Source organism: Styela clava, chromosome 8 (assembly GCF_964204865.1).
Source record: "Styela clava chromosome 8, kaStyClav1.hap1.2, whole genome shotgun sequence".
NCBI lineage: Eukaryota > Metazoa > Chordata > Ascidiacea > Stolidobranchia > Styelidae > Styela > Styela clava.
Window position 1 is genome coordinate 11,558,014 of NC_135257.1, and position 21,816 is coordinate 11,579,829.

The following is a 21,816-nucleotide window of genomic DNA, read 5'->3' on the forward strand; positions in this document are numbered from 1 at the left end:
TTTACTTAACTAACTGAATTTCAAAGGAGTGATGTAAAGTGCTACAAACCGGAGGCAAATAATTCATAGCGTTATTTGAGTAACGCATGATATCCTGGAGTATAATCCCTTTAATAATAATAAAATCCCACTCAAATATTTTGACTGACTAAAATAAATAGCCATATATAAGTAGTCTGCGTAATTGATAGTGAGCCAAACTACACGTCATTTATATAATATTCTTAGATATACCCATCATGTCCTGTCTTCATCTATACAACATATTCATCAATAGAAAGGAGTGTCCCTCAACCAAACGACGACCGTTTTGGGGGTAACAATAGATCACTTCTGACCGTTGAGAAATCTAAGTTCATACGACACAGCGGAGCGATGTATACAAATACGTTTCCATTTGATTACCCGCTATAAATCACGAAGATGTGCTGTGAATATGTGCTCACACGCTCATAGCCCTATCCAACTCATATATTTACCTGATAGGCTGATATAACAATATCTTAGTTTTGAGTTGAGCTCGTAGGAGGCAAACAAAGGGGTTACTAGTTCTGAAAACAATACAGTGTGACTTTCTCAACATTAAGACAATATAATACGCTCAACAGATTTACACATTCCTGTGCAAACAATAGGACAATTGATGTGCCTGTGTGACGTAGAATTATATTCTTCTATTTCTTAGAATGTGTCAGACTGATGATACAACAATGGTTTATTATCCCATAAAGCCGTGTCCCGCCGTATCCACATAGTAATACTCCGAATATGAACTTTACAAATAACAGTTTGGATGTTGAATTTGGAATGAGCACGCGAAATGCTTTCTTAATTAAATTGAAACTAGTAGGCTATGTTATACAGAAAGTTTATAATTCTAGTATTATCACCAATTTTGTAAATTTTATGTATAATAAAGTCTGATTATTATAATTTTCGTTGTCGACTCGAAACCTTCCTTATGTATAATAACTTGGTCGCAAGTGCCCTTGGTTCACCTCTACGTATATATATTGTCAACCGCGAACCAACGATGAAATCATACAGGTTCTTTTGTAGGCTACCTGCACAATCTGCGAATTATTGTAGAAAGCTCCCGCCCATAATGCAAAAATGTGAGATCCCGTCACGTTTTAAAATAAAAAAATTAGTAATTATCCGGTTGGGGGCAGGAATAATTTGAAAATTTGATTTTCCAGCCCAATCTGTATTCTAAACAAACCCTAACTGGAGAATTACTATAATTTGTTTATTTTGAGCGGTGGTGGGGGTGTTACAATCTTGGCAGAGGCTTTCTACGAAAGATCCCAATTTGCTTTACTCTGAAAGCCATAGGCGCAAGTCTTCTGCTTCCAACTTTCTTCGCTGTATTCAGTACAAATACACCCAAATACGTTGATAAAAACTACTTCCTTCTGCTGCTATCTACTCTATCATCTTCCGAAATTATATTTCTGTCCCATGATCACTAGTTTACGCACTAAGCAGTCGCTTACTAAAATTTTTACCTGTGTTCCATCTCACCAGCCCCGACATAATAAGAAAACGTGTTGAGGTATCGTTTAGAAATGCGCTTGAACAGATCTATGGCGCAAGAAACAAATCTCTTCGGCTCAACTTTAGCCGACGGCTATATTCGTTTATTTAACCGTGTAATTGTACGACTGTCTGTCTAATCTACCTTTGTTATTAGCAATACAATCTAGTACCACAAATGAATTTGAATCAAGTACAAGTGCAATTTAAATCAACAACAATGATAGGAGTGTAGCGTTGATCGTCGTTGACAGCATTACGGCGTAGCGTCTACAAATATGATGATTACCAAACCCAGGGTCGTCTCATGGCCCGCGCAAATATTGACAAATATTGAGTGAATTAGTATTGATGTTTGGAAATAAAAGAGGCGTTTGCAAATATAAGCCTGTCAAGACAGACGATTCTCGTCGTGTTGAAGAGCTTGGGAATTTTATAGCAGAAGCTTCAATTGCAAAAGCGGGAAAGTTTTCATCGTATTCCTTGGCGCTAATAAAAATACTGGCATTATATCTACTGCTCTTCACGCGTGGAGTTAATGAGGATTTTGAAATTAACGAAGAGTTCACAGCCATTGTTTTAGTTAGGGGCACGACTATGGGCATTGATTTGTTGGGAGCTGTGATGAAAATGATCAAGCGTCTCGACTTGTTTTTTGCAAAACTTTTGGGAAAAACCACTGGTGGCGCCCCATCAATGGTTGGGAAAAAAACAGTTTTATTGTTCTAATAATTGTGAGTTTAGCGTGAAGGTATTATCTGTTTTTCATTAACCTGTAGTCAGTGTATCAAAACCAAAACATAACTACAGTGTTAAGTGGCCCGCGCAGTTATTAGTGAATTACATGTGGCCCTTCGGCCAAAAAGGATGGACGACCCTGACCTAAACTGTTTCCTGAAAATCCTATGTTTGATCAATACAAACCGGTCCATACTCGAAACTTTTTGAAAAAATGTATAATTGAATAAACTAAACATAATGTTGTAGTTTAATTTAGGCTTGTATTTTACACAATATTCCAACTTTATAGATTGTCTACGGTAGTCGACACTTGTACAAGAAAAAGGCTATCTAACTGCAATTACAATTTCTGAAAAGGTTATGCCACATATAAATATGTCTCATGGAATATTGCATAAAATTTTGAAAACACAAGAGGTGGCGTGTGGCACGATATGGGAGACAATATGCATAGATGATAAATTCAAGATTCTGTAAACGACAATATAACCAGGTGACAGGAAATAAAAACTTACATAAAAAAATGTTGGCCAACGTAACCAATTCAGAGTGGAAGTTATTTTATTTGTCACTTCATTAGAAAATACTCATTAATAAAGTTTCTACAATACGTATCGAAATGACAGAGGTTGTGAGTGACGAATCGCCTCGTCATCAGGTCTACAGCGCTAGCGCTTGGTTCAGCGAGAACCCCTGAACTATATTTTCTTGAAAGTCTGTGTGATCTGTTTGGGTGATATAATAGTAAAATATAATTGAGAACCAAACACCTTTACTAAAATCGCAACATTAGACTAGGTTGAGAAGCACCAGACAGCCCAATCTAATTGCATGTCTGTGGTCAACATTTTCAGGAGATGGGATGAACGCAAATATATATCATCGCAAGTAAAATATGTACTTGTGTCATTTATTATTCATGCAGTACTTGTTATTGTTTGTTGAGGAAAACATCTCATGACCAGGAGATTGATGTGGCAACTGATACCCCAGCTGGTCGAACAATCTTGTGGAAAATATCCATGATGTGCTGTCGATTTCAAAGCCAGATTTGCCAAGAATTGAGCACTGCCATGCATAATAATCTTCTTGTTGCAGTAAACACAAGACTTGTTTACGGTCGATTTACAAGTGTAGAAAATTTCACGAATTGCTATTTTCTGATGTCACATATTTCACGCTTCCGGCGTGTTCATTGATGATGACTGGTGAATCTTTGTTTGCAAATTTATTGTTCTTCGCTGTATCACTGTAAGCTGGAGGCGGAGGAAGCTCTTCGTCGTCAGTTTGTGCACTGTCATACGCTATATTTTCTAAGCCAGGAAGCGGTTTGCCTTTTGGAAAGCAAGATTCAAAAGATGGTGGACTTCCTGCTGAAGAATGTGGGACAGAAACCATGACTAAATCAGGCAAGTCTATTGCTATTCTATCATACGATGGAGGAGAGTCGCTATACTGATTATTTCGTATCGTCATATCCCTTGGTGGTTCGTCGGGCTCGTACCTTGACATGCAAAATTGCCATAAACCAATTACCTCCGCCACAATACCTGTAATAATCAATAACGAAAGTTAACGTGATGCTATTTACGATGCATAGTGGGATTGTAAATGAATGTTTAGAGTAGATACAATGATGTAGTGTTTAATATGCATCGATTTATAGCTATGCTATATTATTGATCCCAAATTTTACGATGCAGTTCCGTCGTTCTAAACTTGATACAACTTTGAAAAAGAATTTCAATTCCATAAAATATTCAATTGGGCGAACGTATTGGTAAGTAACTAATTTACTTGTGGGAACATAATGAAGTATAATAGATAATTTGATACAATTCACTTTTAAAATATCAAAGAAGTATACTCACTGAATCCGACTAAAATAGCTCCGGTTATGACAAAAGCGTCTGCTGGAGACCACTGTAAATTTCCAGACGGTATTCTGAAGACTACGAAATAGACGATTATCATAGAAATACCAGGTATCATTAACGTTATGCCGTATAGCAAAAAGTTGACAGCTTGTGCTCGTCGCACAGATCTTCTCGATAACGATTGTCTTGTGTTTCTATTATGACTACCTAGACATCCGATTTCGTGATTTGAAGCTTCCGTTTGAGTCTGTACTACAGTGACTGGATCTTCGTTTGTTGTATTTCCCAAGTTTGGTGTAATTCGTATTTCATTCATGATTTTAGATTGTTATATTTAAATACAGAATTCAATCTATAAATCATAAACAAAAAGTAATATAGAACAAATGTAAGTATAAAGCAAAATAAAAATTTTAATTAATTTAAAATTTAAAATTTAATAGCTTACTGGTCGATCTACTGGTTATGCTTTCAAAAACTTTATCACGGTTAGAGATTGTTACATTATATAAGCAAATTACAAAAATTTCCCAATTTTCGTTGTAACACCAAGGATATCAGATTTCTAAATTCCACTTTTTTCACGTCATGTTTGAAATATTTGCCGAATTTTTAAATTAACACATACGTATAATTGGATTGAAGAAAAGTTCAATCTTACATATTATTCGTAGCATATATATAGTATTATATAATGTAATATACTCAAACACTTTCTTCCAAACTTCCTAGAATAGATAAGAACTTGACTCAAAAATAAATATGGAAAAACACATAAACGGCGTGATAAACCATAACTGTGAAAACAAATTTCTTAACTAGCGTATTCTGACAAAGAAATTAACCAGTTTCTATCGATATACAACAAAAAATACCCCCACGGTAACCATATCTGATCTCCATAAGAATGAAAAGCCCCCAGCCATGCAGACTTCATTTCGAAGATTATATATATGTATTGAGAACTATTGATAGCAAATCAGTCGTCTACAAAAAATTAGAAATATTTCTATCAATCCAAGATTGCACTGTGTTTAAAATAGCACGCAAATTCAGCGCCGAAGGCTATTCAGGGCATAAACTGAATTCGGTCAGAACACAAACTTGGATGCGTTCGTTATATAACATCACTGCTGCTATCCTGCTTATAAATTATTACAGATGGTTTGCAACATGTACGTTCTGACTAATCTGGCATCTTTTTATGAATTTCTTCATCTGACTTCCCTGAAATTGTACCGGTAGGGAAAACATTCAAATCTAATTTATGCAAGAAATTTGCCGCTTATGGACAAGCTCATACTGGGTAAGAAGTATAATTCTGTGGTTTATATAATACACTAATAATAGTAATAAAACTGTTTTTCGTAACTACGTTTGTTTTCCTGTTGTTTATGCTGACCAACGTAATGGTGGTATTAACTTTAACACACTACGCAGCAAAAGATTGTTATTATCTGTCGCTTGCTTTGTGCATGTCAATGTCATTTAAATCTTAGAATGGCCTGGATTTTCTCACAACTGATTAGCGCAATAAAATATTGACGCCGCTCCGACCTCGTAGCGGAGACGCCGCGTCCGTGTATACACGGTAAAGAGATACAAAAACATCTTTTGCCTGTTTAAATAAACAAATCCCAACGGCTAACAAGTTCGATATCGAGTTATGCACTTGAACAATCAGGGCATTCTCTGGTCCAAAGTTGATTAAAATGCATTGACGATAGCGGGCATGTTTTTTGTCATTGAGGTCCAAATATTTGATGAACATAGCGTCGATAAGTATGCCAATGTTTGATCGATTTGACTAGACTATTTAGGTAATAATTTTTGAGCTACTTTCATGAGAATAAGCCACCATATTTGCTGCGAACGTAAACTACAAATTTCATCAATTCTCTTCCAGTAGTATTTTCCGAATTTTATTTGAAAACGAGATATATGATTTCAGGATTCTTGATGATTATACACGATGAAACAAATCTTCCCGACCTGTGACTCTATAATAATTTTTAATTTTAATTAATACAATACTATTATAAGATTTTCTTTCTCTAATTTGCCTAGCTTGGCCGCCTGGCTTATCACATCGACACAAAAATTTTCTCGAGCTATCCTCTCTTCAGACGGTATCATAGTAAATAACAAGAAATATTAGGAACTCACAAACGACCACTAAACTAGGGAACGGTCGATTAAATTTTAACAGTTACCTGACGGTAAAAATGTGCCGCCCGGAGAATACCATTGACTTGTTCATGAATGAATCATTTGTTAAGGCTTTTATAATAGCAATAAAAGTTTATTTCATACAGGAAGGCGACGTTCATCGAAAATTGGGCGAAAACTTAACCGTGGATTGCGAGTCGTTCATATATTTTATCCGTCGCCATGTAGATAAGCAACATGACGTGAACGCAAGCATACGATGTCATTTATTGATGTGAAATATGCGGAAGTATAACAAATCCGATAAGTTTGCGAGATAATACAATTATTATGAGAATAAATTAATTGCTATTATACTGATATATATAATATAATATTTGCAAATGTCTAGTGATCGTATAATTTTTATACATACATGCACGCTCGAATGATCAAGACAGACCCCAATTTCATATCTTTACAAGTACCGTAGATTCCTTTTTTAGAGTACCGCAGCGGATAATTTCCAAGAATTCAGAGATTTGTATTTACAGTCCGTACTTTCAAAAGGTTCGATTGGCGTCATTGGTACTTTCTAAGCAAACCGCAACTTAACTTTGTCATGGCACAGTAACGTATAGCCATCGTTGTATTTTAAATGCAGATACTTATCGGGTAGCAGAAATACAGATAATTATATACGAATTGGAAACTCATTTCTCAAAGGTTATGACTTAACATGAACGCCAAAAAGTTATAGAACTGATCGTTAAAAATATATTTGTTGATATCTTCATTCAGGTTACGTGCTGTCCATTGATAAAGCACTTTTGCTTTCTATATAAATTAGACAATTGCGCATTTAACGATTGAAATGTATTCTAAACTGTTGGGTATGGCAATAAAAAATATAACAAAATCTCATTTCATTTCCGTGTTTCTATAGATTAATTTCAAATCGCTGCTGACTTCATAACGGAACAAAAAAAGACGAAAAGCTAACAAAATTATAAACAGCCGATACATTTTTCATTCACACTAATTTATACCACATATCTGATTGTCCAGTCTTTACTATTCTATCCCTCTTTCAGTGCAAATCGTTTGACTTATATACACAAATGTTAAACAAATATAATCAGGTTCCTAGCTCATTTTTCAAACCCAAAATAACATCCTAAAACACGATTATTTTTTTTTAATCTCTCATGTTTTGTGCGCGTTATAATCGAAGTTGAAGCAGTCAAAACGTTGAATTGGGAACAAATGAACTGTGAACTTCAACAAATCAATAGTCTGGTCGATGACGTCTCAATCCGTGTCAAGAATTTTATCGTTGTGTGTTCGTTTGTTCGTGACATTGCGATATGGTATTATTATCTTAATCTGTGACTAGACTTTTTTTACTGTATTATATTATTACTTCATGCTGCCATGCACGACAACGGTTGAGTGCTAAGGAAAACATTGAATTTACCTGTACTTCGAAATAAATGATCTAGTGACTAGTCAATTTCTGAACATATTTGTCTAAAATTGTGGTGGATTGCAATAATAAAGTCGTTTCGTCGTCCACTTGCTTCTGGCATGGTACGAATTTGCGAAATAAATAAAATTTCTATAATGTAGTCAGCAAGTATCGAAATTACTATCGAATGTCTGTTTAATACTGTTCTTTTTTTCTTACACTGGGCGCTAGTTTTCGGTGTACACAATCGTGATACGAGAAGGACATTATTATTTGTTGTGCTAGGTTTTCTACCTTTTTGTTTTCCAGTATTATACGAAATGTCTCAAAGGCGTTGTATGTGGCGATTAAAACAATTTTACATTTGATTTTAGAAATTTGTAAACATGATGATGACATGTTTAACACCGTGCGAATGCTACTAATCTGACCTTTTTACATATAAAAGAAAAGCGATTACATACTTTTATATAGATCTCTCGTAATTATTCCAAAAAGTTGTAAAATGTTTTATTTCATTTTTATAATCAAGTATACGATATAGCTAGTGGAAGGGGATAAAATTAATTTAATATAATTGATTTCTAATAAACAACAGAGCGTTTTGTCAAATGTAGATCCCCTTTTTATGAAGAGAAATTTAGAAATATAATTATATCGTCAATGGACTATCATGCCACACCTCCGAGCTTTTTATTGTCAAAGGAAACGTATGTGGGAATTGATAACAAAATCTTAATTTCCGCTATTTTCAGTTTTCGTTGCCCAAATCGGAAAATGGTGAATGTCAGGTTTTGAAGCATTATTATGAAAATACAAGAACAAAAACATATCTACTTATGGTTTTATTTTAACTGGAAACGACAGACACCTTACTTTACCAGTCAACCAAAAATGTTGAAGAAATGTTGACTGTGTAACATCAAGATCCAAGAAACCAGTTTAGAGGGATAGTCTCATGCGCTTGACTGATTAGTTACATTCCTATGAACACACACGAATAAGGATATCTGCTTACAAAAACATATCTCATGAGGCAACCACCCGTAGCCAACAAGAACAGCAAAAACACACATCGTTGAATGTGAAAATTAACCTGTGTTTAATGGGTATGAAGTTGTTTGTTCTAATCGAGTTTCACACACTTAAATCTGTTGATGGTAGAACTCACTGAACTCATTTAATTGAAGGCCGAATAACTATTCGCTGATTCATTTTCGTTGTACGGTAAAATAAACAATATATACCGATGGTAAGCTCAAATAATGTAAATGCGTTACGCTCTGCCCTTTTTTTACCACATTTCATAAATATGAAACTCACTGAAGAAAGTTATAATTACAGCGTAGTTACAATTGAACAAAATTTGACCTATCGACACGTGTAAATAAACACCGTTTCCGCCTTTCGCATCTAGTGCATTTTATTTTCTTATGACGTCATAACACCCCATGCAAGCAACGCGCGAGAGGAAACTTGACGTGTTTGATAACAACCCGTAATCTGATTAACAGCGGGAAACTAAAAATGTCGCCGTTCTCTCGTCCCCCAGGCTTACAATAGCGCATTAGGTATAAAATAAATTTATCGTTACACTGTCCACTGATTGCTATAAATAAAAGCGAACTTGAAACCAACTGCCGTTTATTCTTCGAACAGTATATTAATCACCAGTCTGATTGCTTCAGGCCTCATGCACCATGACAGCAATATCAATCTGCTTAAACTTAACGTGGATGCTATTTCCTTAGACTTCTGTGATTCAATCTATGCCTAAATTCGTTCAACAATCAAGTTCTAACTTCGCAATGAAAATTGTTAGGTACAAATCGACAAACTTATAATCCGGACCCATAGCCCGTGAAAAATGACCTTTAGATCGCTTTGTTGCCAACCTACGAAAAAGCGAACAAAGCGAAAGAACGTGGTTCAATGCGCACGAATATCGTATTATTTTCATCAACAATGACGGGGATTTAACGTTACAAGACCTGCGTTGATTTTTGTCTTTTTCGCGTGGTTATTAATAGCTTGCACAAGTTTTCGATGATAACTGCAGTTTCCAAGGTTTCATCCTTTTGTTTACAGTTGTTCGATACTTAATTGAAAATCTACATCCTTGTATAGAAATGTAAAAATCCGCATTACTTGGCGTGTAAATGGCGATGTCAAAAGTGCAGTGTTTCCACTTTCTAGAGTCGCGGGCATACTCAAAGCAATTCAGTCAATTATCTTTCACAGCGTGTGGTTTGGAAAGATATTAGAAGATTTTGTTAGCTCTATTCGCGCTTAATCTCAGAGGGACATACAACTTGGTATGCGAGGACTTAACGAAACTGTTTTGAGTCATTCTCAAATTTTCCCTGTAATTGACGTAGCTGGCTTTATTTCATGTTATATGTACGACACGATTTACAAGGCGTCAAAAGGCTAAGTATTCACGTCTAGCAATACCTTAATATTGTATATTAGAGTGCACCCGTACAATTATTTTAATTTATCATATCCATAAAAACCTGAACGATTTGGAAACATTTCGGCCAATGGCTTAAGCGCGTGCTCAACCCCACAGTGATCTAAATTCTAAAGCGTGGTTACTATTTGGCAGGGCAATTCGACAATCTGAGCGTTCCCTTCCAGTTAGTCATATTGATAAATGATTTAGATTAATTTCTATAAGATAAATACCTTCCTATACTTTCGGACTTCGGAGAGTGAGTGGATTTTTTTCCTTTCGTTCCATTTCACAGCTACCCGGAAAAAAGGTACCCGCTCGTGTTAAACTTGGTGAAAGGTTTTGTTTGTTCTTCAGACATCCTCAATCATGTTTTTACGTATCGCCTTTATGTTGATTATCGATTCTGAATAAACCTATTAATATGGATAGTTTTGTTATTATGGTGTTGTTGTTAGGATTTTTCTTCTGGTTTACTGATAATAATACCACAGGTTAGCAATTTCGGCCATAGTCAATCAGACGATGGGTCAACGTATCCCCCCTCTTCAGCCAATGTGCAGGCAATCATACATAGATTGAACACCTTATTTTGGATTGATTAGAAAGTATAAAACACCTTAAAATGAAATCATGAACCAAGCAAAATAGGACAGGCTTTTCCTTTTTTATAGGGTCGAAACTATTTAGACCAGGGATCAACAACGCGTTGCCCGCGGGCACCAAGTCGCCCGCGAAGACCATATGAGTCTCCCGCAGGTCTGTTCCAAACTAAGCTTAATAACGGCTCTTATAAGTAAGCTACATCAATTAAATTTTGTTCTGCTATATTAGTATATATAGGAATTTATATGGGACTTACACACTTATATGGGAACTAGAAATTATTGTAACCATCAACCTTATTTTTATTTGACCTCAGTAATGTGACGGGTCAATTAACACTCTTCCAATTATGACATCACACTGAGATCACTTCCCCCGAACCCGCGCTTTTTCTTGTCCGTTGGTTAGCGTAGCAGTAATAATACAATTATTGATTCCAAAGAAAAATCCACCATTTTCGCGATGAATTTGTTTCCGGAAGCCTGGACTTGATGGCGAAGGAAGCCTTAACCGACCAGCGGCTGCATGAACCATCCTACGGCGGCGAGGAGTCCAGCAATCCTTTCGCACATAACTATCCCCGCATGGGATTCTAACCTGCGAACCTAACGCTTAACACGATGGGCCATAGCGCCGCGACTCACTCCACCAGGAACAAACATGGAACACGCCTCACTGATGAAAATCTACAAGACTTGCTCAGAGTTATAGTGTCAAGTTACACGTCGGAGTATAATACTCTGCAACATTTGATAGTACAACTGTTAAGTCCATTTTATCTTAGACATGTGCAGAGTGTTGAAAATCAATTTGAAAACACTCAGTTTTGAAATACAAGTGTTATTGATAGAAATTTATTTGCAACGCTGTGATAATCGTTTGATTTCCTGAAGAATCCTAAAGTTTATTAATGTCTATACTTCACTAAATACCAGTAATTATATCAATAATTGAAGCTTAATCGAGCAACTGATTTTTTTAGAAGTGTACATTGAACTGGTAGCCCGTAGCTTAATCTGTACCCAAAAAGTAGCTCTCGGCTTCGAAAAGGTTGGGGACCCCTGCTTTAGACTCTAAGAGGATACTAACACACCCCTATAGGGCCTATATGATGTTGATTACAAGAGAGCTATGCTCAAATGAATGGACAAGAACGCCATAACGAAATAGTACGGGTATGCTAACCTTCACATTAGATACTGGTACTGTTTATACTGCAGTATTTACAACTTGGCCTGACCACCAGATAGCAGCGAACGCGGTAACGCCGAAACGCATCCCATAGAGCCCACAGAAATAGCCCACAGAAATGTGTGAAATAAATAAATGTAATAGCCTTCTAGCGACAACAACAATTTTCACCACTAAAAATTTCAAAGCAATTGGTCCATTAGTTAATGAGAAAAGCGAGCAGAAACAAGGAAAGAAATACTTATATTGAGATGTTCAACAACAACATAATGACAAAACGATCAATATGTACATTTCGTGTCCAATAAGAAAACAGTTTTATACACGCAAGAAGATACCTATACATGTCAGATGTTTACGACCCACGTGCAACACTATCACAACACACCTCGTGCCGAGAAATTATTTACATAATCGACCACAACATGGAATTACATTGCATTTACTACACATACTTTGTTTGTGTTCGAAGCATTAAATCACAGTTTGAGCATACAGAAAAAAAACTTGAACAAAAAAACACATATATTTGCGTTTCGATTTTCATACAGCTAGCAACGGCACATAGTGAAAATACAGGACCCGGGGAGAATATTGTTCGGGTATGGGGTGACGATGAAACGAAAAAATATGCATTTACATGTCGCAGGGGTAATGAAAAATTCAAATACAGTATATTTACCCATCGAGCTCAGTTCACGAAAACATGAGCGAGGTGACAGTGAAACATTACAAAAATAAAACAACTATAGTGAAATGAGTGGTACTGCAAGCATGTAGGTAAATTATATAAAAAACACTGCTATTAAGCTAATAATGCACAATTAAAAAGGGCGAATTATGAAAAAAATATATATCTAAACGAGCTGTTGATGTTCACAGGTAAACTCACAGAATATATATATATAATATATATATAGGTGTATTAGTTAGTTTAACATATTAACAGACGCTAAATCCACTTAGCATCCTGGGTAACGAACGCTTATTGGTACTTTAAAGTATTTGTGTCATCAAAGCTTTTCAAGTCTTTGGCGCTAGATGGAGCAAATTAGTCAAGAGTGTCCTTGTTGTAAAATTAAACTTTGAACAACCACAATGAATTTAAAATTTTAGGCATGATGCTGATGAAGAGTCCAGTGCCAATGGGCAGTGAAATCCCTATTTCATAATATTACAATTGCTGTTAAGGTTGTAACCATTTCTTTTCATAGCTTTAGGTTCCATTTGTCATTTAGAGTTATGCGCACAAAACTGAGGAATTAATAATTCGGATTAGTTATAGCTTAGCTGCGGTAATTGAAAACGGCCTCGAAGGCGACAACTGAGGTAATTGTAATTGTACGGATTTTCCAGTCAAAACTGAATTCTCTAAAACATAATGGTGCTTTCAAAGGTGTAAATTCGTGAAAACTGTCCCAAACTAAGCATTACAATTGTTTGCAATGGTACAATATAAGAAAAAATTTTCTGTGCCAAGAAAAAAACATTCATTGGAATAAAAAGGCCGGTTATTTTATAGTTTAACAAACAGTTAAAAATAGAATTCCTACAAAAACTTGATTCATAATAATTTGGTCAAGAATAAAGCATGTCAAAAAAATTGCAGATAAGTGAAGAATTAATTATGACATAATAATGGCATAAGTAGGAATTACGACGATGTGCTTAAAACTTCTTCCACCATTCCTTCCACCTGTAAAAATATAAAATATTGGTTAAAATCAGCCTGAAAAATCTACATATGAATAATAATCTTTCACTAATTTCAATACGGATCTTCCCATAATTAGCCCTTTTCCGGAAAAAGAGAATATTTTGTTCCCAATAAGAAACATGCTATCTATCGTAACTAATTGACCTGTGTGAGGTGCCAACTTCGAACAACATTGAGAATGTCATGTATCGCTCGTCGGTTACCGCTTCGTGAGAAATATGGATAACTTTTAAATAAAGTCTAAACAAAAGGCTGGGGGGAGGGGTTCGTGCTTCTAATTAAGTCGTACAGTACTGAATATCTTCATAACAAAACTTCATACATGGCATTTGAAACTCTTAAAAGAACAAGTATTCATAGAAAATATTAACACTTGATTTGCAGTACACACCATGTGTGTCTGCCCTAAAATTAAATACTTTGTTTACGTGGCAGTAGTACAATAGCCCTCGATATGCAGGGCGCTTTTATAATGACTGGAAATGATTGGAACCATGTACAACCAACTACATTACACGATATTTGCAGAAAAAAAAACTTTTCAACTGTTAGTTTTTACAATCCGCCTCACCCATACGTAAAACGTCGCAGCTCCAGCACTGACATCACGAATCATTTCCAAATCAATTTCTCCCATCAGTGACTTTGCTTTCGTTGCAGTAGCATTGTTAACATCTGTTACGGTCAATTGACCGATTCTTCGTTTCAAGCCTTCACGCCCTGTTTTACCGAGAAGTATCTGCACATTTGACCATTTCTGGAATAAATAATGATAGTACTGTTATATATTTATAGTTGCACCGTATTACGCTTATATGCACGTTAACTCAAGGCAAAATCGCTATCCCCGAACTCAAAGCAGAAAGAATAGTAAGTAGTTCTACTAGTAGATTAGTATAGTAGGTTTTGCTGCGGGTTATGGAGCTGAGTGTATGGTACAAAAAACTAACTTGCAGATGTGGGCATATTTATTACCATTGTTTATTAAGAGTGTACTGGTGTATTGTGTACTGAACTACGAATCCTTTCTCCTTGTTTACTTCCTACTTCAAAGACGTATGTGTCAGTTGTAACAAGGATGCTTGAACGAGATGGTAATATTAAGACAAGAGAGCTACGCCCAAATATAGGGACACGTCTGTTCGCAGTACAGTACGGTTTACCGTGCCGTCAGATCACAGTCTACAAATATATTCACACCGAGCGAAGCAGTACAGTAGGACACAAAATGGCGTCCAATGTCCGCAGAACGTTTAATGACGTCATAGCAAACAAAAACAAATCTCACAGAGCTAACAGAAATATTCGAAATGAATAAAAATAGCCTTCTGGAGAAAAATTTCATCTTTAACCGGTAAAAATTTCGAAGCAATCGGTCCAGTAATGAAGGAGAAAAGCGGTTTTTAGATTTTCCACTAGATGTCCAAAAAGTGTCAAAGAACAACAACAACAACAAGACCAACATAATATTGAAACGATCGTTATGTCCACTAGGTGTCCAATAATTGAGAATAGCATAATCTCTTTCGACGAAATAGCAATTATATTTGTAAGCTTATGTTAGATCATAGTCTAACTTCTTTGCTGTTTGATTAAGTTATATCTCGTGTTGTCTGAAGAAGTTGGAGACGAAAGCATACAAATATACTTGCTATTTTGTGGAAAGAGATTGTGCTATCTTAATTGTTTATTTAGACTTGAAACATTTAAAAGAACAAGTCAATACATAAAACACCGTGCTTGATTAGCAATATATATCTTTTATAGCTGCCATAAAAAGCAACTCCGCTGTCGTCGACAATACAATGGTCCTCCATGGAGAAAATCATTCAAATGAATAATACCATATATTCATCACTAACAATGAGCCATTCGAAAGTGCGTACAATTTATTACATGGTACATAGAAATTACTTCTATACAAAATCCAAAACAAATTTTTTTCAGAATACTAAGAAACTAATCGATTGTTCAGTCATGCCTTATGTACATGTCTTTGCCATCACACAACATGCATTTTTATTGTTTAAAACAGGGGTGTGCAACCTTCTTCGCAGGCGGGCCAAATATCAATAACTGGGTGAAACTGCGGGTCGCACCTTCATTTGACACAGGCTTTCTATTAGTTGCAGGCACAAAATGGTGTCTTTTTGTTATTGATCTCATGTCATCATTTGGGGTCCTTGCAGAAATGATGAGTTAAACGCATAAATTTCTCAAAACTGTAATTAAAATATATATATTGTCATACCAAATTTAAACGAATTCAGTCAGAAATTTGCTGCTGGATTCTTCTGACTACTTTTATCCAAATTTGATTAAATGGAATTGCTAGCAATTCGATATGACGCCCATTTTAGAAAAATATACGTTACCGAAAAGTGACATATTTGAAGCCATGACTTTTTTCAAATGTGGAAAGTTATCTTGGTTGAGATGTTTTCAGTAAAATACGCCAAGATTCATTTCCAAATTATTTGCTGTCAAATCCTATTCTAGGTTAGATTGATACAAAATTAACTGATAGGCTGGAACGAAAACTCATTTAGCTTTTGTATCTTTCAATATATATTAATTTTTTTTGCACTGCTCTCCAGTTGCCTCTGCGGGCCGCACTATTTTCCTTTGCGGGTCGCATTTGGCCCGCGGGCCGCACTTTGCACACCCCTGGTTTAAAATGATTTTTTACCAAAATGAGCGAAATATGTATTAACGCACAACAGCAGCAAACTCGTGAGCTTCCGTTTGATTAATCTCTACTATCTTCAGACAGCCAATACTCACTACACCTTGTACTGTCTAAAGAAGTTGATCTAACAAAAGCTACCAATATACTTATTAACAAAGATAATTTGATCACGACAAACAAGAGAACAGACTCGCAGGTTAAAGCACAATATCTCTCGTCATCGACTCTCACACTGCTGTTTCAGTATGCAGATACACCAGGGGCGGTATTGAGTTGTTCAATCTCGATTATAGGAAACTTCGCTTGTGATTAGATTATCCGCGTTTTAAATATTACTTAATACGCACTCAACGTGAAAAGTTTACTGAAAACTCTAAAAAAAAAATGAACTAAAAGCGCAAGTTGTTTACCCGCGAACCTATTTTGGGAACACGTAATGCGTCAGTCAGTTTTCATCAAAAACTGACACAGTAGCAACAGTAGGCCAACTTCAGAACATCACACAAACATGTTATTGTACGTGTGTCAACGTGATTTCGGGCGTGCTTATGACTGGACTGAAATATGCAACGCCGAAAACAGAATCAATATTTTAAACTGTGAATTTTTAGTCTCCTGTCAGGTGCAAGCCACAAAGTAAAATATTTTTGACATTTGAGGTTGGGTGGAGTTATTTATATAATCGAAAACTTTTTTGTCGAGATTACGAAACCTTGGTCAGACGAAACGTAACAGTTAAGTGTTTAGCAAGACTCTTGAATCACTTAAGATAACTTACTTATGTCGCAATTTCTCATTTTAGACTATATTCGAACGAAAAGGATAAAATTCAATAGATAATATATGCACGTTTATCACGTTTTAAAATCCTTTTGACGCAAGACTACTACTTGCATAATATACAAATAAAGTTTTACACATTTTACGAAAAAAGGGGTCGCGCAAGGGTTCTATGGCGGTAATTTTACATGTAGCACATTTTAAAAAACCTGTGCAATTATTGAAATCCTAGGATACATAAATAATCGGAAAGACCATGAATTTTACACGTATTGAATAACATTCCACACAACGACAGAGTAATATGCAAATCGAAATGAATTACTATTTCGCATAATCACTATGATCCTTTTCCTATATTTTGTGGTTTCTATTGAAGGGAATTCGTCTGACGTGGCAGGTAACAACAAGACACACATTTGCGTCTAAATAAACCTAAATTGCATTTAAATTACTCCGCTTGTAATAGCTCAAATATATATTTTCTTCGTAATATCATTTATAAAGCGGTTTTCGTTGAATTATATTTTGATATATACTTGTTTTTCTTATGAATTCTTATTCTTCGCTTTATTAATATTGGCGATGGATCAGACCCTCTGAATTATATATTTTCAGTCACTCATATTTATCCCTTTAATATATTAATACGATCTGGAAATTCATAACATACGCACGTACTTCGTAAGTGAAAGACATTTTACCCAAATGAGATAACTGTATACCATTAGTAATATGATAAACATCCATACGATAAAGTATTAAGGTTGTTGTGAACTTGTGACAGTTGAACTGATTTCGGATATTTTGTACAAAGCCCCCACCAAACCCTCCAAATAAAATTCATATTTATCCAGTTAGGGTTAGGAATGCAGATTGCGCTGGATATTCAAATTATTTCGAATCCTAACTGGGTAATTTTACTCCAAAACATGGCGAGGGTGTTTACCTTGAATCTCACATTTTTCATTAGTGACGGGGCTTTGTACAAAAGTTCCATACATTTTCAGGAATTAACTGATCGTAATTAGGGCTGGGCGTTTGGAATCGAATAGTAAATTATTCGAATCGGTTCAGAGCGAAATTTCGAATCGCCGCCATCTTGTTTTTTTCCTTGCCGCCAATGGTCGAGGTAAAAAAAGACATATTTTTTCAACGGAATCCTGACATGAGACCCTTTTCTGTAGTGAGGTATTGATGAAAACGTGTTTTTCATGGTGTTTGAACACTCAGCAATCTGTCTGAGTGATGTATTTTACGTTTCCAGTAATTTATGTGTCTGGAGGAACCAATACAATAGGAAAGGTACATACAATTGTAAATGTTCCAAGTATTCGAGATTCGATTCGATTCGAAAAAATTATTCGATTCGATTCTGAAATCATCAGGTATTCGAAAATGCCCAGCCCTAATCGCAAACTGAAGACGGTGATAGGATAGATCTGAATAAATCTGTCGTGATGTCTCTACCGCCAAACCAAGAGAAGAAAAACAAGTCATTAAAATTTTATTGCACATATTGAATACCCCAGCATGAATGTGTCTGTATTCGGTAATATAACGTATCGCTGTCAGTGACATCATACTTCGGGAAAACGCAAGTCATTCAGTAAAAAAAAAATAAATTTGGTTTTTGCCGTTTTTTTGCAGATTGTGGCATTCAAACAAATGGTTAAAAAGCTGAGGTGTAATGTGAGTAGGGCAATACTCCAATATTCGGATGAAAACAATACACGCACGCATTAGAGTAGTTCCGGGCTAGTTGTCAATAGTTCAACCCGATTCTGGGTGCAAAAAGGTAATAATGACATCTGCTCCCAACTTTGCGATGGTCTAATTTAGACAGCCTTTTTTAATTTCTTTTGAACATTTCTGAAAGGGTATTGTCTTCGGGAAATTGAAAATAAGAATCCAGATACCAAAAATGCAAAACTTTTACCCACACAGTCTTTGTTACAATTATGATAACAAGTATTTAATTATATGTGATTTTATTACTGTATGCAACAGGCGACCCGCGGGTCGCAAACCGGCCTGAGAAGCCATTGGGTGTGGCCCTCCGCACCATACATAAAATCCTAATCTTACAGTTTGTTTAAAAAGGCGCTCACAAGTGTAAAATACGTGTTTTTCACACTTGTCATTGCGTCAAATCTTTGGCCGTTTCGTCCGGTGCCTTTGATACTGCAATTTTAACTTTTCAATTCGTTTTGTCTTTTAATTAGTCTTGAATTTTTTCAATTTGTTGTGTACACGGAAAAACAATTTTTTGTGTGTGGCCCAGCCAGATGCCTGAAGGTGAAGTTGGTTATTTGGCCCACCGACAAAAATGTTGCACACCCCCCTGCTGTAATGGGTCATCCATACCCATAAATTACAGAAACCATAGAATCTATCACTCAGACAGATCGCTGAGCGTTCACACGCAATAAAAAACTTATTCCATCAATAACTCTTTAGGAAGAAACGAGTCATATTTTAGAATTGGATTTGGAAAATATGGCTTCAATAAAAATATTCAGAGATTCACCTCGATCTTTCGTGGACAAACAAGCGAGATGGCGGCGATTCGAAATTCTCATCTGAACCGAAATTTACTCGCACAGGGTAAATTTATCCCTGATTTAGAGATCCAGGACTAGATAAACAGGTGGCCAAAATTATTTGGTGATTACAATCATTCTCAAAAACACAGCAGCCGCGACTAAGACGGGAAAAGAGTACATTGCGTGAAAAAGATAACGTCCAAAAGAAAAACTGCAACATTTCAACAGGTAATCGATAAATTTTCACTTCCATATATTATTTCCCTTTAGCGTAAACATCATCTATAATATTGTGGTAATGTATGATATTATCGCTATGTAATTTTATTCTAAAACAAGTCAAGCTTATAATACCCGTGGAAGACGGAAGTTTAAAATTAGCATCGCTAAATAGGGTGTCGATTTCGCGTTATCCGAATTTTATTAAGTTTTCACGGCTGCGTAAGTACGCACGCGTTTATTTATACGCACGGTAATAGGCTTGCGTCCTCTCAGCGCGCTCTGCGTCAAACTCCCTGGAGATATATTTTAAAAGCCGAATTTGTATAAAGCGTTACATCTCGTTATAACTGACATTTGATAATGTAACGTAAAATGAATGCGATCCAAAGTATGAAATAAATATTGCACAAAGTATGGTATGAAAGGTTTCTCATATTCATTGATAAACAAGTCCCATCGTTGTTTAGGGTCGTCCGCATTTGAAAGGCTGCTACAAATCTTCGACTGCAAATATTTATATCACCCGCTCAGTTGCAGAACTGTGGCATAAATAATGTTTTTGCTGCAATATTTGTGGGATTAACTGAAAACAGCAATTTCAAGAATCTGTATTATTAGCAAATATATATATTTTATTTTGAATATCGTTAATTTAGTTTATAATTCATTTTAGTCATATTTGGTGCTGTCAGTTTAAAAGTTACAACCAATTCTGTTTTTTCAAACCATCAAAAAGGTTAGTACGGAACATACACGTGAACAAAGTTTCTGATGACTGAGGCATACTAAGAGTCTTGAAACTGATATCAATCGTGATTGTAAAATTCATATTCTGTATCAGACGAAATGTATAATGTAACCAAAAGTTGTTCAAATTTCGAATGCTATTTGTAAACTAGAATAAAATCCGAATCTTATGTGCGAAACTTGATTATCAGATATGCCTTATCAAAAATTAGGCGACAAGTGTATTATGTATGCTATAATTAAGGGATTAGTGGGGATAAATGACAGATTACAAATGTTTTAGTGTTTGTATTTTTGAAGTAATGAAAAATTGGTTCAAATTTTTTCAGATTACAAGTAGCCATGAAAACAAAGAGTTATTTAAATATATACATCCCATTTTATTTTGAGCTGAGGCAACGTTATGCTCATCACCGTGAGCAAAATCGATGCATGTGAGACGCAAAGATCTTCGAGACGATTGCAAATGTCTGTGATGGCTATCAAGTACGATGGTGGGGGATTGGCCTTCTCTTTCGACGTGAAATTGTAGGTTGTGCGCTCCAATAAACTTCTTAGAATGATTTATTTATGCGTGCGATGCGACTGATAGCAATCGCATTCGACGGAGTTTTTCAATTTTTTTGCAACGCGTCTACTTGAATTTTCTGTTTTGCTAAATTTGCGTGTGGAACTTTTTATCGCGTCGCATTAATATTTAATCCCATACCGCTTGGATGTGTATATTCATCTCTCCTAGATGTTGTGACAAAATAAAAAAAATATCAAATATAAATTAAACGAAAGAGGATATTTTAGATAAAAAGAAGATGAAGCATACTAATCCTGAAATTATACATATAGTATTAAAACGTAGTATGCAAATTTACCACGCGGAAGATATTTTTGACATGCATATGTATTGTGACAGAAAAGAAAAGGCGTTTTATTTATAGGATCTCACTTCGCAACATACAAGGTGGTAAAACTTATACCTAATTTTACCAATAAAATAATCATTTTCAAAGATATTATTTGTTTAAAATCAACATATATGAAATATTTATATTTCATTATAACGGACGATTTACCATAACCAGAGAAACATAATGTT

The 21,816-nt window shown here is 35.5% G+C and overlaps 2 protein-coding genes across 2 annotated transcripts in view; both read right to left on the reverse strand.

Annotated features, from left to right (window-relative positions):
* Window positions 1–2,517: 2,517 nt before the first annotated feature.
* On the reverse strand, window positions 2,518–4,531 carry LOC120346411 (uncharacterized). Its single transcript, XM_039416137.2, has 2 exons — window positions 4,149–4,531; window positions 2,518–3,827 (listed from the first exon to the last, which is right to left on the reverse strand). Exons 1-2 carry the CDS (start codon window positions 4,468–4,470, stop codon window positions 3,421–3,423), a joined length of 729 nt encoding a protein of 242 aa, XP_039272071.2. The 5' UTR covers window positions 4,471–4,531; the 3' UTR covers window positions 2,518–3,420.
* Window positions 4,532–12,156: 7,625 nt separating this feature from the next.
* Window positions 12,157–21,816, reverse strand: part of LOC120345865 (uncharacterized) — a 51,897-nt gene continuing 42,237 nt past the window's right edge. The window contains exons 12-13 of the mRNA XM_039415445.2: window positions 14,311–14,496; window positions 12,157–13,718 (exon numbers count right to left, since the gene is read on the reverse strand). Coding sequence (XP_039271379.2) covers window positions 13,677–13,718; window positions 14,311–14,496 — 228 coding nt within the window. The 3' untranslated portion in view covers window positions 12,157–13,676. The remainder of the gene's footprint in view (window positions 13,719–14,310; window positions 14,497–21,816) is intronic.